Source organism: Ursus arctos, chromosome X (assembly GCF_023065955.2).
Source record: "Ursus arctos isolate Adak ecotype North America chromosome X, UrsArc2.0, whole genome shotgun sequence".
NCBI lineage: Eukaryota > Metazoa > Chordata > Mammalia > Carnivora > Ursidae > Ursus > Ursus arctos.
The window spans coordinates 117440731-117459563 of record NC_079873.1 but is presented as its reverse complement, the minus strand read 5'-3'; the positions used below and the strand labels follow the sequence as shown (position 1 = coordinate 117459563).

At 41.7% G+C, this 18833-nt stretch overlaps 1 protein-coding gene across 5 annotated transcripts in view; it reads left to right on the top strand.

Annotated features, from left to right (window-relative positions):
• Positions 1–2180: 2180 nt before the first annotated feature.
• SLC9A6 (solute carrier family 9 member A6) overlaps positions 2181–18833 on the top strand; it is a 52684-nt gene continuing 36031 nt past the window's right edge. The window contains exons 1-7 of one of the 5 annotated variants that reach the window (XM_026479713.4): positions 2181–2233; positions 2374–2598; positions 11854–12053; positions 13456–13533; positions 13817–13893; positions 14202–14314; positions 17305–17410. In XM_026479713.4, coding sequence (XP_026335498.1) covers positions 2430–2598; positions 11854–12053; positions 13456–13533; positions 13817–13893; positions 14202–14314; positions 17305–17410 — 743 coding nt within the window. In that variant the 5' untranslated portion in view covers positions 2181–2233; positions 2374–2429. Of the gene's footprint in view, positions 2234–2255; positions 2599–11853; positions 12054–13455; positions 13534–13816; positions 13894–14201; positions 14315–17304; positions 17411–18833 lie in introns of those variants that run through there. The other 4 variants (XM_048213471.2, XM_026479711.4, XM_026479710.4 and 1 more) reach the window with 4 other exon arrangements.

Here is an 18833-nt window from a genome sequence, read left to right as displayed (position 1 = left end):
TAGAGCTTAAAATGAAGGCTGGAGGAGTGAGGAGCTTGGAACAACAGTGGGGAAGTGAGCTGAGTGGCAGCTCCTTCAGGCGACATGATACGGGGTGTGTGTTGCATGTATGTATGAGTTCATGTGTAAGACAGCGGGGTGGCGAGAAGATAAATAGCACCACCTGAAACAGCCTCAGAGCAGGTGATGTCCTGGGTTGGATTCAAGTACCTGTTAAAGGAGGGGACATCAATGCAGCAACTGGGTTGGGTTGAGAAAGGGGTACATTCTCAAGGGAGCCAAAACTCATGGGGATTGGCCCGCTTGGTAGAGTTATTGCCATGTCAATAACTCTCCCGGAACTGTGATGTGAAGAGGTGGCTGGGTGAGAAGGCATACTAAATCGCTGGGGCCTGTAAACACAGGTAGAGTCTGGTGCTTAAAGACATTTGCTTACTGTGATCAGGCAAGCAATCTCTGACTTTGGTTTTGTTTTGGTTTGTTTTCAAGTTTCAAACACTAAGAGACTGAAAAATGGTTTTGTGCTGAGGCAAACAGCCTTGGATTAGGTGGTCAGGCCTGAAGAAACAGGTACATAATTTGCTAGGTCTTCTGGGGTGATCAAGCTAGGTCTGGGGAGGGGGCAGTGGAGAGACTGGGAAGGATCCTCATCTGGGTTTCTTAAGGGCCAGCCCTGTGTGCACAGGGCAGTTTGGTTAGGCTGGAGCCAGGGTATAGGGGACAGGCAGCCAAGAGATTTCTTGGGACAGTACAGACAAACCCAGGTACTAACAGGAGAAAACAGGCTCACAGTCCCTGGGATAGTTCCTGACCTGCCAGGGACAGAATTTGGAGTTGACCTCTCCAAAAGACCTGCTCTAGGTCTTTTCTTTTTTTTTTTTTAAGCTCACTATCCTCACAGAACTTAAAGAGCTGGTTAGTAGGAGTGAATCCAGAATGGGGTAGCTTGGAGTTGCCTGGATGTTATTTGTCTCAGCAAGGAGATGATATAGCCATGAGATGACAGCATTTAAGAATCAGGACTTCTAGGCAGAATGATAGGAATTGGATTGGTAGTACCATTGATGATATGCAAAATCTGAGAAAGAATTCATGTTTGTAACGGGGAAATGAGCTCATTTCAAAGCAATTCTAGTTTTTGAGCTGGGTAGGTCCTTCAAGAGGATGTGCTCAGTACCCCGCCGGTAGAGGCCTGAAGGGAGAGTGGCATGTCAGGGCTTAGGATTTGTAATGCATTCATGTAGAGGTAGAAATGAAAGTCTAGAGAAAACAAAAAGCCCACCCAGACTAAGGTGTGATTTGGTAAGTATGGGGAAAACAGGAAGCCAGTGTTCTGGAAGAGGTGAGAACTGTGAATCTTTTGGTGTGCCAGGTGGAGAGACTCAGAGTAGAGAAAATACTCCTCCAGGAGGAGAGATGAGAGATGGTGTCAACCGTGACTTCCAAGCTGGGGAAATTTGCGTTAGAACAGCAGGAAAAAGGAGCAAGAGGAGAAGGAGAAATGCACCACACCTCAAAAGATTTCCTCTTTGGGAAGGGAGAGGAGTGTTTGGAGTTCGAGTAAATTTGAGCACACACGGATTTAATCTTCTTTGCAAGATGGACGGGTGTCTGTACAGGTTCCTGATGTGAGAGATGGCTCGCATCTCGGGTGGTTTACATGTAAGGAAAACTGAACCATACAGAGACACACGCATATTCCCTGCCTTTGAGTCAACTCTTTCATGAACTACTGCAGTGTTGTTGGTTTTTTCCCAGTGAGGACAGAACAAGGAGCATCCGATTTAAATGACAGAGATGGAGTTCTAGGCGTCCCCCAAGGGGACAACTTCTTATCCAGTTAAGAGACACTGGGGGACAATATTGAGATGGGTTATGAAAGCTCGATTCCCCTGAGAGCTCTAAGACTAGGACCAAAGTAGACCTAGCTCGATCCGCCTCTGCTTGATTACGCCGAGCTGAGGTTTCTTTTCCAGAAGGCCGTGGGCTAGATGCGACAGCCTTTCGTTCCCCGGCAGCACCTGAGTGTGCGTGTCCGGGGCTGGAGGGGAGCCGGTGCGATGGAGGCCCGAAGGGCAAAGGGATGGGGCCAAGCGAGCCGGGAGTGTGGCGTCCCCTTTAAGAGCGGCGGCGGCGGCGGCGGCCGCGGTGGCGCGCTCTCCGACGGCTTCCCTGGGGCCCCGCCCCTTTCCCGTGAGCCCTCGGGGAGTGGTCCGACCGCGGACGGTTGCGGGTGAGGAGCGGGGCGGGGGGCGCGGGGAGTCATGGCTCGGCGCGGCTGGCTGCGGGCGCCCCTCAGCCGCGGCGACGGTGGCGGCGGCGGCGGCCCCGGGGCCCGCCGGCTTATGCGGCCGCTCTGGTTGCTCCTCGCAGTGGGCGTCTTTGGCTGGGCCGGGGCTTCGGACGGCGCCGGCGGAGCGGCGAGAGCCATGGACGAGGAGATCGTGTCCGAGAAGCAAGCCGAGGAGAGCCACCGGCAGGACAGCGCCAACCTGCTCATCTTCATCCTGCTGCTCACCCTCACCATTCTCACGATCTGGCTCTTCAAGCACCGCCGGGCCCGCTTCCTGCATGAAACCGGCCTGGCTATGATTTACGGCAAGTGCCTCAACCCATGTCCGCCCCCTGGCGCTCCCCCTTTCTCTGCCCGCCGGCTGCTTCGCCTCCTCTCCTGGCCCTGCTCCGCCTGTGCTCGGCTCCCCTTCTGATTCCTTTCATTTTCTGCCTCACTTTCCCCCCACGCCCGTTTCTCAGCCTCGTCCCCCTCTTTTCTGCTATGCCTCCCATTTCTCTACCTCACCCCATTTCCTCAGCCTCGCCCCCCGTTTTCTCTGCTTTGAAACCCCTTTCCTTTGCCTGTCCACACCTTTTTTCCCTCCGACCCCACCCCCTTTTTCTTCCGCGCATCACCCCCACCTCCGCCTCTGCCTACCAAGCTCGGGACCCGGGACTGAGGATGGGAAGGGAGTGGGTGCGGTGTCTCGGGTTGGGCTGGGGACTGGGGGAGGGGAAGACAGCATAGCGATTTATTTCTCTGGGGTGTCAGTTTCTTTAAGGTCCTTTGAAGCTGCAGTAGTATCTCTACGGCTAAGGATCTGGCGTCCTTTTGGAGCCGGAGTCCACCTTTACCCATCACCCAGCTCTTGCTACGCCCTGTCCCTTCGAGGTTGAGAATGAAAACCTTACCTCCCGTGTAGCCCAAGTGAAAACCCGAATGCAAAAGAAGCTACAAGGAAGGCTTAGGGTATTTTTAATGACGTCCTGATTCCTTGTACTATGCTTGTAATATCTGATTAGGATACGTATGGTCTACCTAATCCAGGCATACCGAGGTGAGGACAGGAAAGAGTTAAAAATGTCCCAGCAGTGTGTTGTACTACGGTGATCAGGACAGTTCAGCCAAACAGTGATTGGGAACACCACGCATATGCAGTATGGGTGACTTGCTGGTGGCATAAGGTTATTGACGGATCATTGAGTAAATGGCTTCAGTTCTGGTGTCTTAGTGTGCCTCCTTTTTGAGGTTTCTTATTAATGTATTTTTATATTTTGGTCTTAAGGCAAGAAGGGCAAATCAAACATTTTGGCCTGCTCGGAGGCCCCCTGAGAGGTAAAGATGCATAGTGCTGACTCTTTATGTGACTGTGAGGGTATAGATGGTTGAAGAGATGAGGGTGGACAGACAATCCTTTCTGGGCAGTCCGCGAGTGAAGATTATCTTCATATGGAACAGGCTGAAACTGATGAGCTTGTTGAGCTTTGTTTCTCAGACTTGCAAATAGGTAGAAGCAGCCTTGGCACAAAAGAGGCATTTCTCCACAACCGCCCTCCCCAGCCCTTTCCAGTAAATACAGACTTCTGGAATGTGCCTATGTGCATCTCAGGGGTGGCAAAGCAAGGTAGTTGTGTGCATCAGGAAAATGCATGAACTCAGGCTTATTTTTCATCTGTAAGGTAATAGGATTCTAAGCCTGTGTGCAAGTATCTCTGCTCCCTAGGATTCTTAGTTCTTAGATGTATTAAGTGGTTTTCATACTTCATATTTTTTACATTTTACTTGCAGCGCCCCTTAAGCTACACATCTCTATATAATTTCTCTGTTTAGCAACGTATGATTTTTATTTACTATACCGAACAAACATTTACTAGTCAGCCAACTGTGTATTAGGCACAGAATAACAAAGAAACAGAAGACCCCCACCTTCAAGGCACTTAGCTTTCTTGGGTAGACAGGTCACATAAAGAAAATAATGGCATCTTAAATTCAGTTAAATGCCAAATGAATATTATGGTGTTAAGATAAGGAACTGATTATAGAAGCCTCTTTCCTCCATGTGGAGAGAGTATGATGTAGTGGCTAAAGATGCAGGGCTTTAGAACAGAGGTCTGCAAATTTTTTCTGTAAAGGGCCAGATAGTAAATATTGTTGACTTTGTGGGTCACGTAGGTCTCTGTTGCGTTTTCTTCTTTTTTTTTTTTCTTTTTACAAAGCTAAAAAACATAAAAACTGTTCTTACCTCTTGGGCCTTACAAAAACAAAACATCACTATGGTTTGCCAACTCCTGCTTTAGAGTCAGAACAGGGTTCCTGTCCCACTGTGCTCATTGTTCTGTGTGATCTTAGGCAAGTCCCTTACCCTCTTACACTGTCATCTATAAATTGGGGAAAATGCTAGGAGGGTTATTGTGAGGAAGAAATGTTTTTAGCTTAGTACCTGACCCCTAAGTAAATGTTTCTGTGATGTTGGTTTAGCTACCTAAATCCTGGAAAAATGCTATTTAAAATAAGCCTCTCCTTTATCTTTTTGATAATCAAGAGTAAAAAAAGAAAAGATTAAATCGTGGTCAGTTTCTAGATTGTAATATAACCTAATTGCTCCAGTTACAAACACAACGTGAAAGCACCAAAGTATTCTGTTTGCTGGGCTAGCTTGCTTAAGGAGCTTAAAAATTGAGTCACCATTAGTAAAAATTGTCAGGGTAGTTAATTAAGCCTGAAAAGTGATCAGTCACTGTAGTGTGTTTACAGATGGTATAGAAAGCAAGGGACAGGGAAGAAACATTTTGCCTGAAACTTACAGCATCCAGAGTCCTACGCTTAAATGACGTGATTCATCAATAAATATTAAGTGTCTTTGACGTATGAGATATGATGGGAAATACAGATATGAGTCATCATCCCTGCCCACAAAGCACTTACGATCTAGTGCCTTAATAAGTAATGTTTATTGAGCATTCTAATGTGTTCATTAAACCGCCTAACAACCCTGTGAGATGGGTACTATTATCTCTCCCATTTTACATATAAGGAAATGGGGGCAGAGAGAGGTTAAATGACCTGCCTGAAGTCACATAATTTGTAAGTATTGAGCCAGGATTCATACCTAGTCAGTCGGACTCAGAAGCCCCATTCGCTTAGCCCCTAACCTTATTGCCTTATATTGAAGAGATAAAACTTAACTATAAAGATAAACCAGTTAGTATTATCATCACTACATATAAGGAAACTGAGGTTCAAGGAGAGGTTATCGACCCTACAGTCACAGACTAGAACTTGATGGAGCCGGAATTCATATATCTATCTGACTTTCAAACTTGTGCTTTTTCTCCTGTATCATGCTATACTAAATTTCATAAGATCATATATGTAGAGAGCTAATACTTAGGTTGTAGGCATTTTGGAGGTAGATTGTGAGGGAAGGCTGTGAGGAGGTAGAGACCTTAACCACTGGGGCGGTTCGTTGTGATGTGAGAGCAAGGAGATGATCAGAAAATTGGAGGGGCACCTGGGTGGCTCAGTCGGTTAAGCATTTGCCTTCAGCTCAGGTCATGGATACCGGAGTCCCAGGATTGAGCCCCACATCGGGCTCCCTGTTCAGTGGGGAGTCTGCTTTTCCCTCTCCCTCTCCCCCTCCCCCTGCTCCTTCTCTCTCTCTCACTCACTCTCTCTCTCAAATAAATAAATAAAATTAAAAAAAAAAGAAAAATTAGAGAGGCTTGGGGCGCCTTGGGAGGCTCAGTCAATCATCCGAGTCCTGATCTCAGCTCAGGTCTAGATCTCAGAGTCATGAGTTCAAGCCTCGTGTTGGGCTCCACACCAGCATTGAGCCTACTTAAAAAAAAAAAAAAAAAAAAAAAAAAAAGAACATAAGAGAGGCTTTGGAAGGAGGAAAACCAGACTTCAGTGCTGGTTTTATCACTTAATGCCAAATAATGTTGGCTAAGTCATTTATCCCCATTTTATAGATGAAGAAACAATGACTGAGAGATTTATAATAGTATCTACTACATAAGGTTATGAGGATCAAATAATATATGCAGAAAGAATTAGGATGGGGATTGATTGGTTCAGGTGTTAAAGTGAAAGAATTCCCTTGGAAAAGAGGTTGATCTTTCTCAGAGGGGGGCCTAAAGAGAAATGAGCTAATGCTGACACTGGGAGGCTTGGAACTGAGGCAGCTTACATCAGATGGCCTGTGGCTTCTCCAAAAAGGAGGCAGTGAGATTGGAGATTTGAGAAGGAGGATAAAGGTTGGAGGAGCTGCTGTAGAGAATGTGCTAGGAGACAAAAAGATGAATAAACACATGTAAAACTAACCAGAGGTCGGCAAACGCCTTGCCTGTTTTGGCTGTCTTGAAGTTGAATTAACTTTTAAGACAAAATCTAACAACATTCATCAAGAAGTAGATAAATGTTATATAATACATACACACACATACATATGTGTATATAAATCTCTGTACATACATACACTTGTTAATCTGTAGAAATTATATCAATTTTGACCACATTTGATATCCCAGCAATATTCCTTCCATATTTTTGATTATCAGAGGCTTTTAGTGTCATAGCCTGGGAGAATGGGCTGAGATCCCTTAGTAAACCAATCCATTGACTGTGAGCCCTTGGGTGATACACTGAGTTCTTTATCCCTGGGAGGGGGTCCAGCACAAGAGGGTCAGGAATGTGTAGGAGAGGCGGGACCTCTCTGTTTTGTGAAAGATATCTCTTTGAGGTTGTATTCTTTGTTGCCTGTTAGTGGTAATTTTAAATTTCGTGGGGCGCCTGGGTGGCACAGCGGTTAAGCGTCTGCCTTCGGCTCAGGGTGTGATCCCGGCGTTATGGGATCGAGCCCCACATCAGGCTCCTCCGCTGTGAGCCTGCTTCTTCCTCTCCCACTCCCCCTGCTTGTGTTCCCTCTCTCGCTGGCTGTCTCTATCCTGTCGAATAAATAAATAAAATCTTTAAAAAAAAATTTAAATTTCGTGATAGCAATATTTTTTTGTGCCTCTGTCTATGTAGGAGGCTGGAAGTTTCCGCCTTATCCCCTTAACAAAGCACTCTTTTTGTGTACTTCATTGAGAATTGCTTTAACTCTATGATTACGATTTGACCTTTCACAGAACCCAAATTAACTTGAACTGTCAACTTTATTTAGAGAAATTCCAATTTTTCAGATGTCTGATGCTATAATAAAAGGATCTCGATTTTTTTCCAACCTAACCAGTTATTCTCCTTGCCGAAGTTTTAACTGCCCAAGTGTGTGTTTCAGATTGGTCCGAGTGCTGAGCCCTCCTCAGGGCCCGAAGAGACATTTCAGCATTGAGTCGGAGTGCGGTAGAACTGGTAGATACCATTTCTTACACAGTCGGCCTTAAGGACATGGAAAGAATTTGTGCTGCTGTATTATGATTTGTAGTAGCTTAGCTATGATTTTGGCACATAAATATAAGGGGGAACGACTTTTACTGAGCCTCTCAGTTAGGAGGTCTTTATGGGACAGTAGGGAAAAGAGCACTTTCTATATCATATAGGCAGGGTGACCATGGGTCTATAGCCTTTTCTTACCTAGGTTATGTTTATCAAACCCAGCTGATACCCAACCATCCCTTTTTTATTTTGTTTTTTTTAGAGATATTTTCCCAGTGTATCTTTCATTTTTAAAAAATTTTTAAATAAATGTATACTTCTTCACTAATTTCTTCCACCTCCCACACCCTGCCTCTGGCAACCACCAGTTTGTTCTCTGTATCTATGAGCTTGGTGTTTTGTTTTGATTTAGATTCCACACATAAGACGGGTCATATGGTATTTGTCTTTCTCTCTCTGACTTATTTCCCTCAGCATAATGCCTTCAAGGTCCCGCCATATTGTTGCAAATGGCAAGATTTCATTCTTTTTTGTGACTGAATAATATTCCGTTATGTGTATCCACCACATTTTCTTTCTTCATCCATTGACGGACACCTAGGTTGTTTGCATGTCTTGGCTATTGTAGATGATGCTACAATGAATATGCGGGTACGTCGATCTTTTTGAGTTAGTTTTTTGTTTACTTCAGAGAAATACCCAAAAATGGAATTGCTAGATTATATGGTAGGTTTTTTTTTTAATTTTTGAGGAACCTCCAAACTGTTTTTCATAATGACTGCACCAGTTTGCATTCCCACCAACAGTGCACGAGGGTTCCCTCTTCTCCACAGCTTTGCCAGCCCTCATTATTTCTTGTCTCTTTGATCTTAGCCATTCTGACAGGTGTGAGGTGATCTCATCATGGTTTTAATTTGTATTTCCCTGATGTTTAATGATGTTGAGCATCTTTTCATGTACCTATTGGCCATCTCTATGTCTTCTTTGGAAAAATGTCTGTTCAGATCTCCTGGCCATTTTTTAATCAGTTTTTTTTTTTGCCATTGACTTATGTATTTTGGATATTTTGTATCCTTATCAGATATATGTATTTTGGATATTAGTCCCATAGTAGATATATGATTTGCAAATATTTTCTCTTTCATTTCATTTCTTTTTTATTTTTTAAAGATTTTATTTATTTATTTGACAGAGATAGAGACAGCCAGCGAGAGAGGGAACACAAGCAGGGGGAGTGGGAGAGGAAGAAGCAGGCTCATAGCGGAGGAGCCCGATGTGGGGCTCGATCCCATAACGCCGGGATCACGCCCTGAGCCGAAGGCAGACGCCCAACCGCTGTGCCACCCAGGCGCCCCTCATTTATTTTCAATCTGGAACTTTGTTAAAAACTTTTTAAAAAGTTGAGGTCATCGTACTGTTTAGCAGTTAGTCATTGCTGCTCACTTCAAAAAACGTGTGATTGTAAGTTGCCTGGAAGAATCCCTCATCCCTGCACCCTTTCCACTTCCCACATTTGTCCCCTCTCCTGCATTTATCACTTCCCACTCTGGCCTGGCTTCTGCCCCCACTGCTCCACTGGGACTGCCCTTACCAAGGTCACCTTTGAACTCCTCGTCCCAAGCCTGATGGACCCTTCTTAACACCTGTCTTCTTGACTTGGCTGCAGCACTGGCTAGTTTTCATCACTTCCTCCTCTTCTCTTCTTACTCCTGTTACTTTTCCTCCTTCTACTTCATCAGCTCCTCCTCCTCTACCAGCTCCTTCACATTGGCTCTTAAATATTGGGATAAAATTCTGGGTGTATATCCATAGTCCTCTTCCCATTTTATTTGCTTCCCAGGTAATCTCAAAGGCACCTGACTTCAGCCATCTCCACTTGAGACCCCCAACTTCCTTGAGCTCCAGATCCCACACACTCAACTGTGCATGTTATCACAGGTACATCAAACTCAACAGGTCTGAAACAGAACTGTACGTTTCCCCCCATGAACCTGTTCCCTTTCTCACCGAATGGCCCTGCTACCTATCTGGTTGCTCAGGCCAGCTTACCCACATAGTTGCCAAGTCATTTTGGCCCTTCTTAGTCTTTCTCCCAGTCTCCCTTCCTCCTTCTAAAAGATAATACCTTCTAAAAATCTCTCTCTGTCCCTTGTTCTGCCGTCTTAGATGAAGCCCTAAGCTCTTAGTGCCTGAAGGACTGTAATGGCCTTCTATCTGGCCCCTTCAAACCACTGTGGTCTAGAGCAACCAGTCTTTCTAAAATAGAAATCTGATGTCAAGCCCCTGTTTATTTATAACTCTTCTATGACTTCCTTTTGCTTTCGAGATAAAGTCTAAACTCCCTTCCCCAACTTGCAAGGTCTTTTATGACTCAGCTCCTGCCGATCTTCCACACTCAATTCTGTCGCTTTATAACCCAGCCATACTGCACTACATGTGATTCCCTGAATGGGCTGTGTTCTCTCTTCCATAACCGGATGTGTCCTACTGTACCTCCTACCTGGAAAACCTCTTCCTTCACTTTGTTTCCTTGGTTAGGTGACACCTGTGGAAAGACTTTCCTTCTGTCCCACTTCCCCTGGCTTGGTTAGGTACCTCTTTTCTGTTTTTATAACACCTTGTATCCATATATATCATACTGTAATTGTTTATTCAGTCTGTTTTCACTAACTGGGCTGAGAGCTACTTGAAGGAGGGACCTTGTTTTCATCTCTGAGCCCCGAGGGCCTACTCAGCATAGTACTCTAGTCACAGATATTAAAAGAGTGGCTGGCGGGTTAGTGTGAAAGGAAACAGGGAGGTAAAGTGTAACTGATTGTGGCACACTGTACATCTTGGAGTTAAGGGAAGCTCCAGAAGTTTGAGTTCAGTTTGCAGTTGAGATATATCTATACCATGGAACGTTATTTGACCAATTAAAAGGAATGAAGTTCTAATACATGCTACAACAAGGATGAACCTTAAAAACATGATTCTGAGTGAAAAAAAGCCAGACATGAAAATTCACATATTGTAGGATTCTGTTTATATGAAATGTCCAGAATAGGCAAACCTATAAATAGAGAAAATGGATTAGTGGTTGCCAGAGGCTGGGAGCTGGGGGGGGGGGTGGTGGAAAGTGACTGCTAATAGGTATGGGGTTTCTTTTTGGAGCAATGAAAATGTTTTGGAATTAGATAGTGGTGATCAATATATGACTTTGTGAATATACTAAAAGCCACTGAATTGTATGGTTTAAAAGGATAAACTTTATGATATGTGAATTACATCTCAATAAAGCCATTATCAAACAATTTGATCAATATAGGTGTTAGTACCTAGAACATTGTGCACACTTGAATATCAATATGATCCAAGTACAATTCTAGCAATATATTGATGTCATAGTGCTGGACTAAGGACTTCTATTCCATGTTTTGATTTTGAAGCACGTATTTTTATTTTTATTTATTTTTATGTATTTTTAATATTAAGATTTTATTTACTTGCCAGAGAGAGAGAGAAAGAAAGAGCACAAGCAGGGAAAGGGAGAAGCAGGCTCCCCACTGAGCAAGGAGCCCGATGGGGACTTGGGAATCATGACCTGAGCCGAAGGCAGATGCCCAACTGACTAAGCCACCCAGGTGTCCCAAAGCACATATTTTTAAATTAAAATCTGACCTTTTAGTGGTAGAAGAACTCAGTTGATCTACAAATGCTATCGATGTTCCAATTTGTTAAATGTATATTATTTGGCCAGCCAGGTGCTGTAGGAATAATTTGGGAAGCGTTGTGTGTTTAACAGTCTTATAAATTGATGGATGGAGGTGGAGGTGGTAAACACATCTCTAACATGATTACAAGGCCAGGTTGGGACACCTTGGAGCATATTCTGTGTACAGATAATTTGAAGGTATTTTTTTATTTTGTTACATTCCTAATCACCTACTTATATCTTGATCTAGAAATGCAGTGATATATGCTGTACCTTAGGGAATGTTTTTCCCTCTCGTCCCACTGGATTATATGAATATTAGACTCTTAGATTTGCAAATTTAATAATACTTTAAAATGTAACTGCATTCGGTCTAGAAATTGGTTCTGAACCACAGGGGACTCTCATAAGAGTTTTTCTGTTAGCAATCCAAAGGTGTGGGGGGGGGTACAAAAGAAGTAGTCTTCGTCCAGAAGAAGAGCTTATATGGTTCTTTTATTATTTCCAGGTCTTTTGGTGGGCCTTGTGCTTCGATACGGCATTCATGTTCCAAGTGATGTAAATAATGTGACCCTGAGCTGTGAAGTGCAGTCAAGCCCAACTACCTTATTGGTAAATGTTAGTGGAAAATTTTATGAATATACACTTAAAGGAGAGATTAGTTCACACGAACTCAATAACGTTCAAGATAATGAAATGCTTAGAAAGGTAAGTTCTTCGTTAAAGGGAATATTTGGATTTTTTAAAAAGTGTGTAACTAGCAGCAAAGCGATTCAGGAGAATAATTAATAATGAATTTTTAATGATGTTTAAAGTCAGTCTCTTAAAATGGAGAAAAATCTCAATTAACAAGTGTAATATAATGCTAAGGAAACAGACATCTGTATGTTTCATTTTCTGATTGAGGCTAAGTACTATAATCCTTTTTGTTTCATTCCGTGATATTTATAATTATAATAAATGGTGACTAGTATTGACTTAAGCAGAATTTATAATCATTTCTTCCAATTTGCAGATGGTCCTTAGAGCTTTATGGTACTTCAGTGCATTGAGTTTATTGGATAATACCTAAAATATTCCATTAATATTTTTTGAATATTATTATTTCTTTCTTGTTTTGACTGTATTCTATATGGAGGACAATTTAATCTTTCCTTGATTCGTAATCTGGCACAACTTCAGGGGCCTCATTCTGAGGACCAGTTACTGTACCATGCTGTGCGTAAAGCTTTATGTAGGAGGCTGTGCCGCAGTCTTACTGGCGCGCAGACGTTCCTGGAGCTGCGTTCTCCTGTCCCTGCCATAGTCCCCCATGAAGGTTCTCAGGGCTTCTTTGCTCACATCTCTTGTTTGCCGCCCACCCTCAGCCATGTGCCTCCACTTCTGTCTTCTGCATGGGCGGGACTTGGCTTTCCTAACTGCTTGGTTGTGGTTCTGGCCATCTTTAATGCTTTTTACAATTTCATATGAGCTTAGTTTACTTTGCAGCAAGAGTTCTTTCCACCTGTGGAAAATTCCAGTTCCTTAAAAGTTCTAGGAAACGAATTTTTAGCATGGGTATGTATGTAGCCACTTTGTGTTCATGTCAGATCCTGCTGCAGCCTTATGAACAGAAAGGGGCATCTGTTTTATTAGAGGGAATAGATATCAAAGGAAATAGGCTGTCAGGACTAGAAATCTTAGTCATATAGAAATTTCTTACCATAATATTATGCTGTATACCTTTAGAGGCGTTACCTGTGTAAGAAGTCTGTTTTTTCTTGCCGGCAATAATGGCATACTCCCAAATTCTGTTACCAGTTTGAGGGTCTCTTGTATTTAAAACAAAGATATGTTCATGCTTTTTCCCATTTTTAAGATTTTTAATGTCATAGTATTTTACCACCCTTTCCATAGATATGACTTAACTGATTGCTCCATCACTGTCTCCTTGTCGTTTGGTTGAGAAGTAGAACAACAGCTATCCTATATGAAAAACTTTTCAGTGACCATAGTAATAGTCTTGCCTTTCACCAGTTTAACATTCAATCTTTTTTCTTTTTCATAATTTGATAATGTAATACAAGGTCTTCTAAGGGAATTCATCTAAAAGAACTCTTTATTTTAACAGGTTACCTTTGATCCAGAAGTATTTTTCAACATATTACTTCCTCCTATCATATTTTATGCAGGATATAGTCTGAAAAGAGTAAGTGCTTGTGTATTTCATATACTTTGAATAACTTTAAACTCCGTGGACTTTGTCATGTCTACCACTTCAGAAACAGGCAGTTCTTTCCAGTTTTCCCTCCCTTCTCCTCTCCTTGCTGAAATTTATGCCTGTACAAAAATTCCTTCTCTTATTTCCTTTAATGAATAATGCATTTAATATTAGCAAATTGTACCAGAATAGAAAGCCTTTTCTTTTTCAAATAATCTGTAAGTATTCTAACACAGTATAACTTCTTTCTTTCTTTTTTTTTTTTTGTTAGAGACATTTCTTTCGAAACCTTGGGTCTATCCTAGCGTATGCTTTTCTTGGAACAGCAATTTCTTGTTTTGTAATTGGGTAAGTACTTGAAGGTTAAAACACTTTTTATCCTTCAAATTATACTTTTTAAATAATGCATATTTGATTTATGCAGTATTATATTCCTGAGTGTGTCTAAGGACCTTTTTCAGTAAAACGCATTGACATCGATGATAAGTTGTTTGAATTCTCCTTAAGGCCAAGGTATTACCATATTTAAATGACATGAATTAAATCTGGAATTAGTCACAAAGTACTACAGTAGACCCATCTTATTCTTACTATATTCTAACTTCTTTAACAGTTGCTGTTTTTTTTTCTAAAGTAGAAATGTGTTTATTGACCAGGTCAATAATGTATGGCTGTGTCACACTGATGAAAGTAACTGGACAGCTTGCGGGAGATTTTTACTTTACAGACTGCCTGCTGTTTGGTGCCATTGTATCTGCAACTGACCCAGGTATGTGCCCGGGAGGGTGGAGCTTTAATACTTAAGGTACCGTGTTTTGCTAGCAAAAGCACATGTGTGCAATCTTTCCTTTAGGTGTAGAATTCATAAATTCTCCTAGTACATTACTTCCAATTGTAGAGGAAAAGGCAAAATTCATGGGTCCTTTTGGCTTAAGCACACATTTTATTTTATTTTATTTTATTTTATTTTATTTTATTTTATTTTATTTTATTTATTACATTTGCCCATTACTGGTCCTCAGCTTGATGCTGTTTAGACGACAGCTCTAAGGCCTTTGCTTCAGAAATTCAGGTTGGTGTCTATCTTTAGTAATTGGGTATTTGGAGAATATGAACTAGATTAGTTAAAATGGGTAATAATGGTACACTTCCTTTCATGCTTCTGGAAAACCAGTTTCCTAAAAATCTTCTGTTTATATTCAGCTATCCACATGTAAGAACAAGAAAACCAGTTTTTAGATGATCATTAGAAGGCAGTTGTGCTACTATTAGTGTGATTTGGCATCATTGGTGGGCCTTATTATACATTAAAGAATTGTTTTTATAAAATCGGCTTTATGGTGATGTAATAGTTTTTTAAGGTTTTATTTGTTTATTTTAGAGAGAGCGAGCTGGGGCGCCTGGGTGGCTCAGTCGGTTAAGTGGTCTGCCTTCAGCTCAGGTCATGATTCCAGGGTCCTGGAATCAAGTCCCCCATCGGGCTCCCTTCTCAGCCGGGGAGTCTGCTTCTCCCTCTCCCTCTGCCCTTGTGTGCTCTCTCTCTGTCTCTCTCTCACTCTCTCAAATAAATAAATAAAATCGTTTTAAAAAATGAATGCTTTAGAGAGAGATCCTGCACACGTGAGCAATCGGGGAGGGGGGGTAGTGAGAGAGAATCTCAAGCAGACTCCGCACTGAGCACAGAGCCCCGTGAGGGGCTTGATCTCACAACCCTGAGGCCACGACCTGAGCCAAAATTGAGAGTTGGATGCTTAACCAGCTGAGCCACCCAGGCACCCCTAAGATAGTACTGATATGAGCACAGCTGGAGAATGAATACAATTCTGTGGAGTTAGGTGGTAGTTTTCCTAGTACTGTATTGGTGAACCTCACAGCTACATTCACGGTAGGAACTTAGAGAAGATGCAGGCTGAAGACCTAGTGATGGGACGGGAGACTGGAGTTTTTGAACTAAGGATGCAGGGTTTCTTTCTCTGGGCTTTAGGACCTTGGCAGAGATTTGTTCTGTTTTACTTTTTGCCCTTGTAAGTTAATCATCTTCTTTAATTGTCATGCAGCACAATTAAAGGTAGGATCCTAAGGTTATCTCTGAATTCCTGTGTTAACTCTGATAACACAGGGCATTACATATAGGAAGTAGGAAAATATGTTCTCTGCTCTATACAAGATGATTTTATAAAGCTCAGAGGACATTTTACAGAGGCATTTGTATAGCTCAGTATTTTTAAAACTGAAAATGAAATTGCTTCCTTCAAGACCATCAAGGCTGCCGCCTTACTGTTTAGAGCTGCTCCCATTATCTGTATGAAGATAAGATGGTTTTTGCAAGGAGCCAGTGGTCTCCGTTTTCTGTGTCCTTTTGCTTAGAAGCAAAGTCCTCCACTTTTCAAAATCTATGAGAAATCTAAGTCAATTGGACTGGCTACGTTACTTTATTTTTTTTTAATATATTTTTTTTAGATTTTATTTATTTATTTGACAGAGAGAGACAGCCAGCGAGAGAGGGGGAACACAAGCAGGGGGAGTGGGAGAGGAAGAAGCAGGCTCCAGTGGAGGAGCCTGATGTGGGGCTCGAACCCAGAACGCTGGGATCACGCCCTGAGCCGAAGGCAGATGCTTAACCACTGCGCTACCCAGGCGCCCCGATATTTTTTTCATTATATTATGTTAGTCACCATACAGTACATTTTAACCTTGTGATTTTGTGTTGGTAGAAGTATTGCCTGAATGGCTCACACAAAACTGTTCTGCTCATGTTAAGTTGGACAGTTACATTTCTTCTGAGTTATATAGGCATTTACCCCTATAATAATTCTGTTATTTTGCAATTGTTCACTTGCTAGAAGGGTGAGCCATAGGTTCTCTTTGCAAAAGTCTTCAGCACCACTTTTGTCCTCCTTTTCTCTGTAAGCTTGTGTATCAGTATATTCCAGATGAAATGCTTTGCAGTAGAAACTACATCCTTTAAAATGCAAGTTTCCTGTTTTGTTGGTTGGCATTTGAAGGGGCTTTCCCATCTCTGGTTATAATAATCTTTCATGTCTGCTTGGGTTTATTTAGTGAGTGAGCTGTATGTGACTCCGCAGGTAAAGTTACATTACAACTTCAGTCTCATCCGATTTTCTAAGAATTCTCATGGAATTGTTGCCTAGAAGACGAAGGGTTTTGTTTTGTTTTAAGTCTTATCAGGCTGTAATAGCCTGGTGGTTGGTTTCTTATTAAGTTAAATATAGTAGCTGTAATTCTAGTCATAAATTTTATCTCAGCCAAAAACCAAACTTGTGCTTTCATTTCCTACAGTCTTTGCTAAACTAAACCAGTGTGCCTGAAATTTGCAAGTCAAATAAAAATGAGTTGTAAGGCTCCAAGGAGAAAATGAAGTTTGCAGCAAGAGATGCTTTTCGTAATACCCTTCTTCATCAGATTAATGATAACCTGGTCTGTAAGAAGTTCTGTATCTATTCTTTATGGAAAAGCAATGTGCAAGACATTTGCGTGAAACGTGTAGGTCAGCTCAGTCCTCCAGCATTAATTTCAGCTGTTTGTAAGATAAAGGAAATATTGCAGGTACACGATTAGGGAAAAGAGAAGTATCGACAGGAACATACTGAACCTTTAATATGGTAAGAGAAATGTTTGTTGGGATCAGATCCTAAGAGGAAGAAATGAATTTCTAAGTAGCCATCATAATCATCTATGAAGGGGACTGTGTTACATTTGTAATGTTTAAATACTCCTCTGACTCTTTCTACTTGATAGTGACTGTCCTTGCCATATTCCACGAGCTTCAAGTGGATGTTGAACTCTATGCACTTCTTTTTGGGGAGAGTGTCCTCAACGATGCTGTTGCCATAGTGCTGTCTTCGTAAGTGGTTTTTTTTTTTTCTTGTTATCTTCTGTATTTTGAATGTCGGGGTACTAGGAACCGAAAGTCGCTTATTGATTGAAGTGCATTACGAATGCATTTGTTTGAAAGACTGAAGCATTGTTTTTTTCCTCCTAAAGAGGTACAAACTTACAGACAACATGGAAAATGCGGGGAAGAAAAAATGGTATATCCTTCTCACTCCTAAAGACAGTACTCTAAAGATTCGAGGGCACTGCCTTTTATTCTTGTGTTCTATGCATGCTGTTTTTACACAGTTGTGATTGTGGTGTGTATATATTTTTTTATTCTGTTTTAACATTATAACGTGACCATTTTCTTTTTTAATTAAATTTTTGGAACAGATAATATATTTACATGGTTCAAAAATCAATAATGTATAGAGAGGTAACATAGAAAAGTCACGTTCTTACTTCTGTTCTCATCCACCTGTCCCCCCAGCCTCTTACATGTAACCATTTTGACTAGTTTCTTGTGTATCCTCATATTTCTTTATCCAAATGCAACCACACATATGAGTAAATATTCTCATTTGCCTCTTATTTCTTATTTTAAAAGTAGCATGCTAAATACATTCCATGTCTAGCTTTCTCTCACATAACTATATCCTGGAGATCTTTCCATATCGAAGCAGAGAGTTTTCTCATTCTTTGTTTGCAGCTGCGGAGTATCCTATGTGCTGTACTATGAACTGTTAAAGTTGATTTAATCAGTCTCCTATTGCTGGAAACGTAGAAGAGTTTTCAGTCCTTTGCTATCCCAAACAGTGCTGCAGTGATTAACCTTGAACTCACCTGTTTTATACATGCATAGGTATATTAGTAGGATAATTTTCCAGAAGTGAGATTAGTATGTTAAAGGGTAAATACATTTGTAATTTGGTAGACATTGCTACATTGCCTGTCAAAGAGATTATGCCTTTTTGCACTTTAACCACTGAATTATGGGAGTGCCTGTTTCCTCATAGCTTCCCCAACAGAATATTTGTCGGACTTTTACATTTTTGCCAGTTTGATGATTGAGCAATATCTCATTGTAGTTTAATTTGTATTTCTCATATTTAACATAAGCATTGCAGAAATGTTTATTAATTTTTAGAGGTGTTAAGACAATTATCGAAATGAGCAATACTTTAATCTACTTACAGAAGTTACTATACATGTTATTAGGTGTTTGCAGGTGAAAGAATGAGTCTGAACCTCTGAGGGACTCAATCCTGCCAACCCACTCCTACTAAGCAAATATCTAGCCCCGTAGACAGTTGCCTTTACTCCATACATCCAGTGGGTGGAGGCCAGAGGCACTGCTCAAGATCCATCAGTGCACAGAACAGCACCCACCACCCACCAAATAATTATCTGACCCCAAATACCAGTAGTGCCGGGACTGAGACACGCAGGTG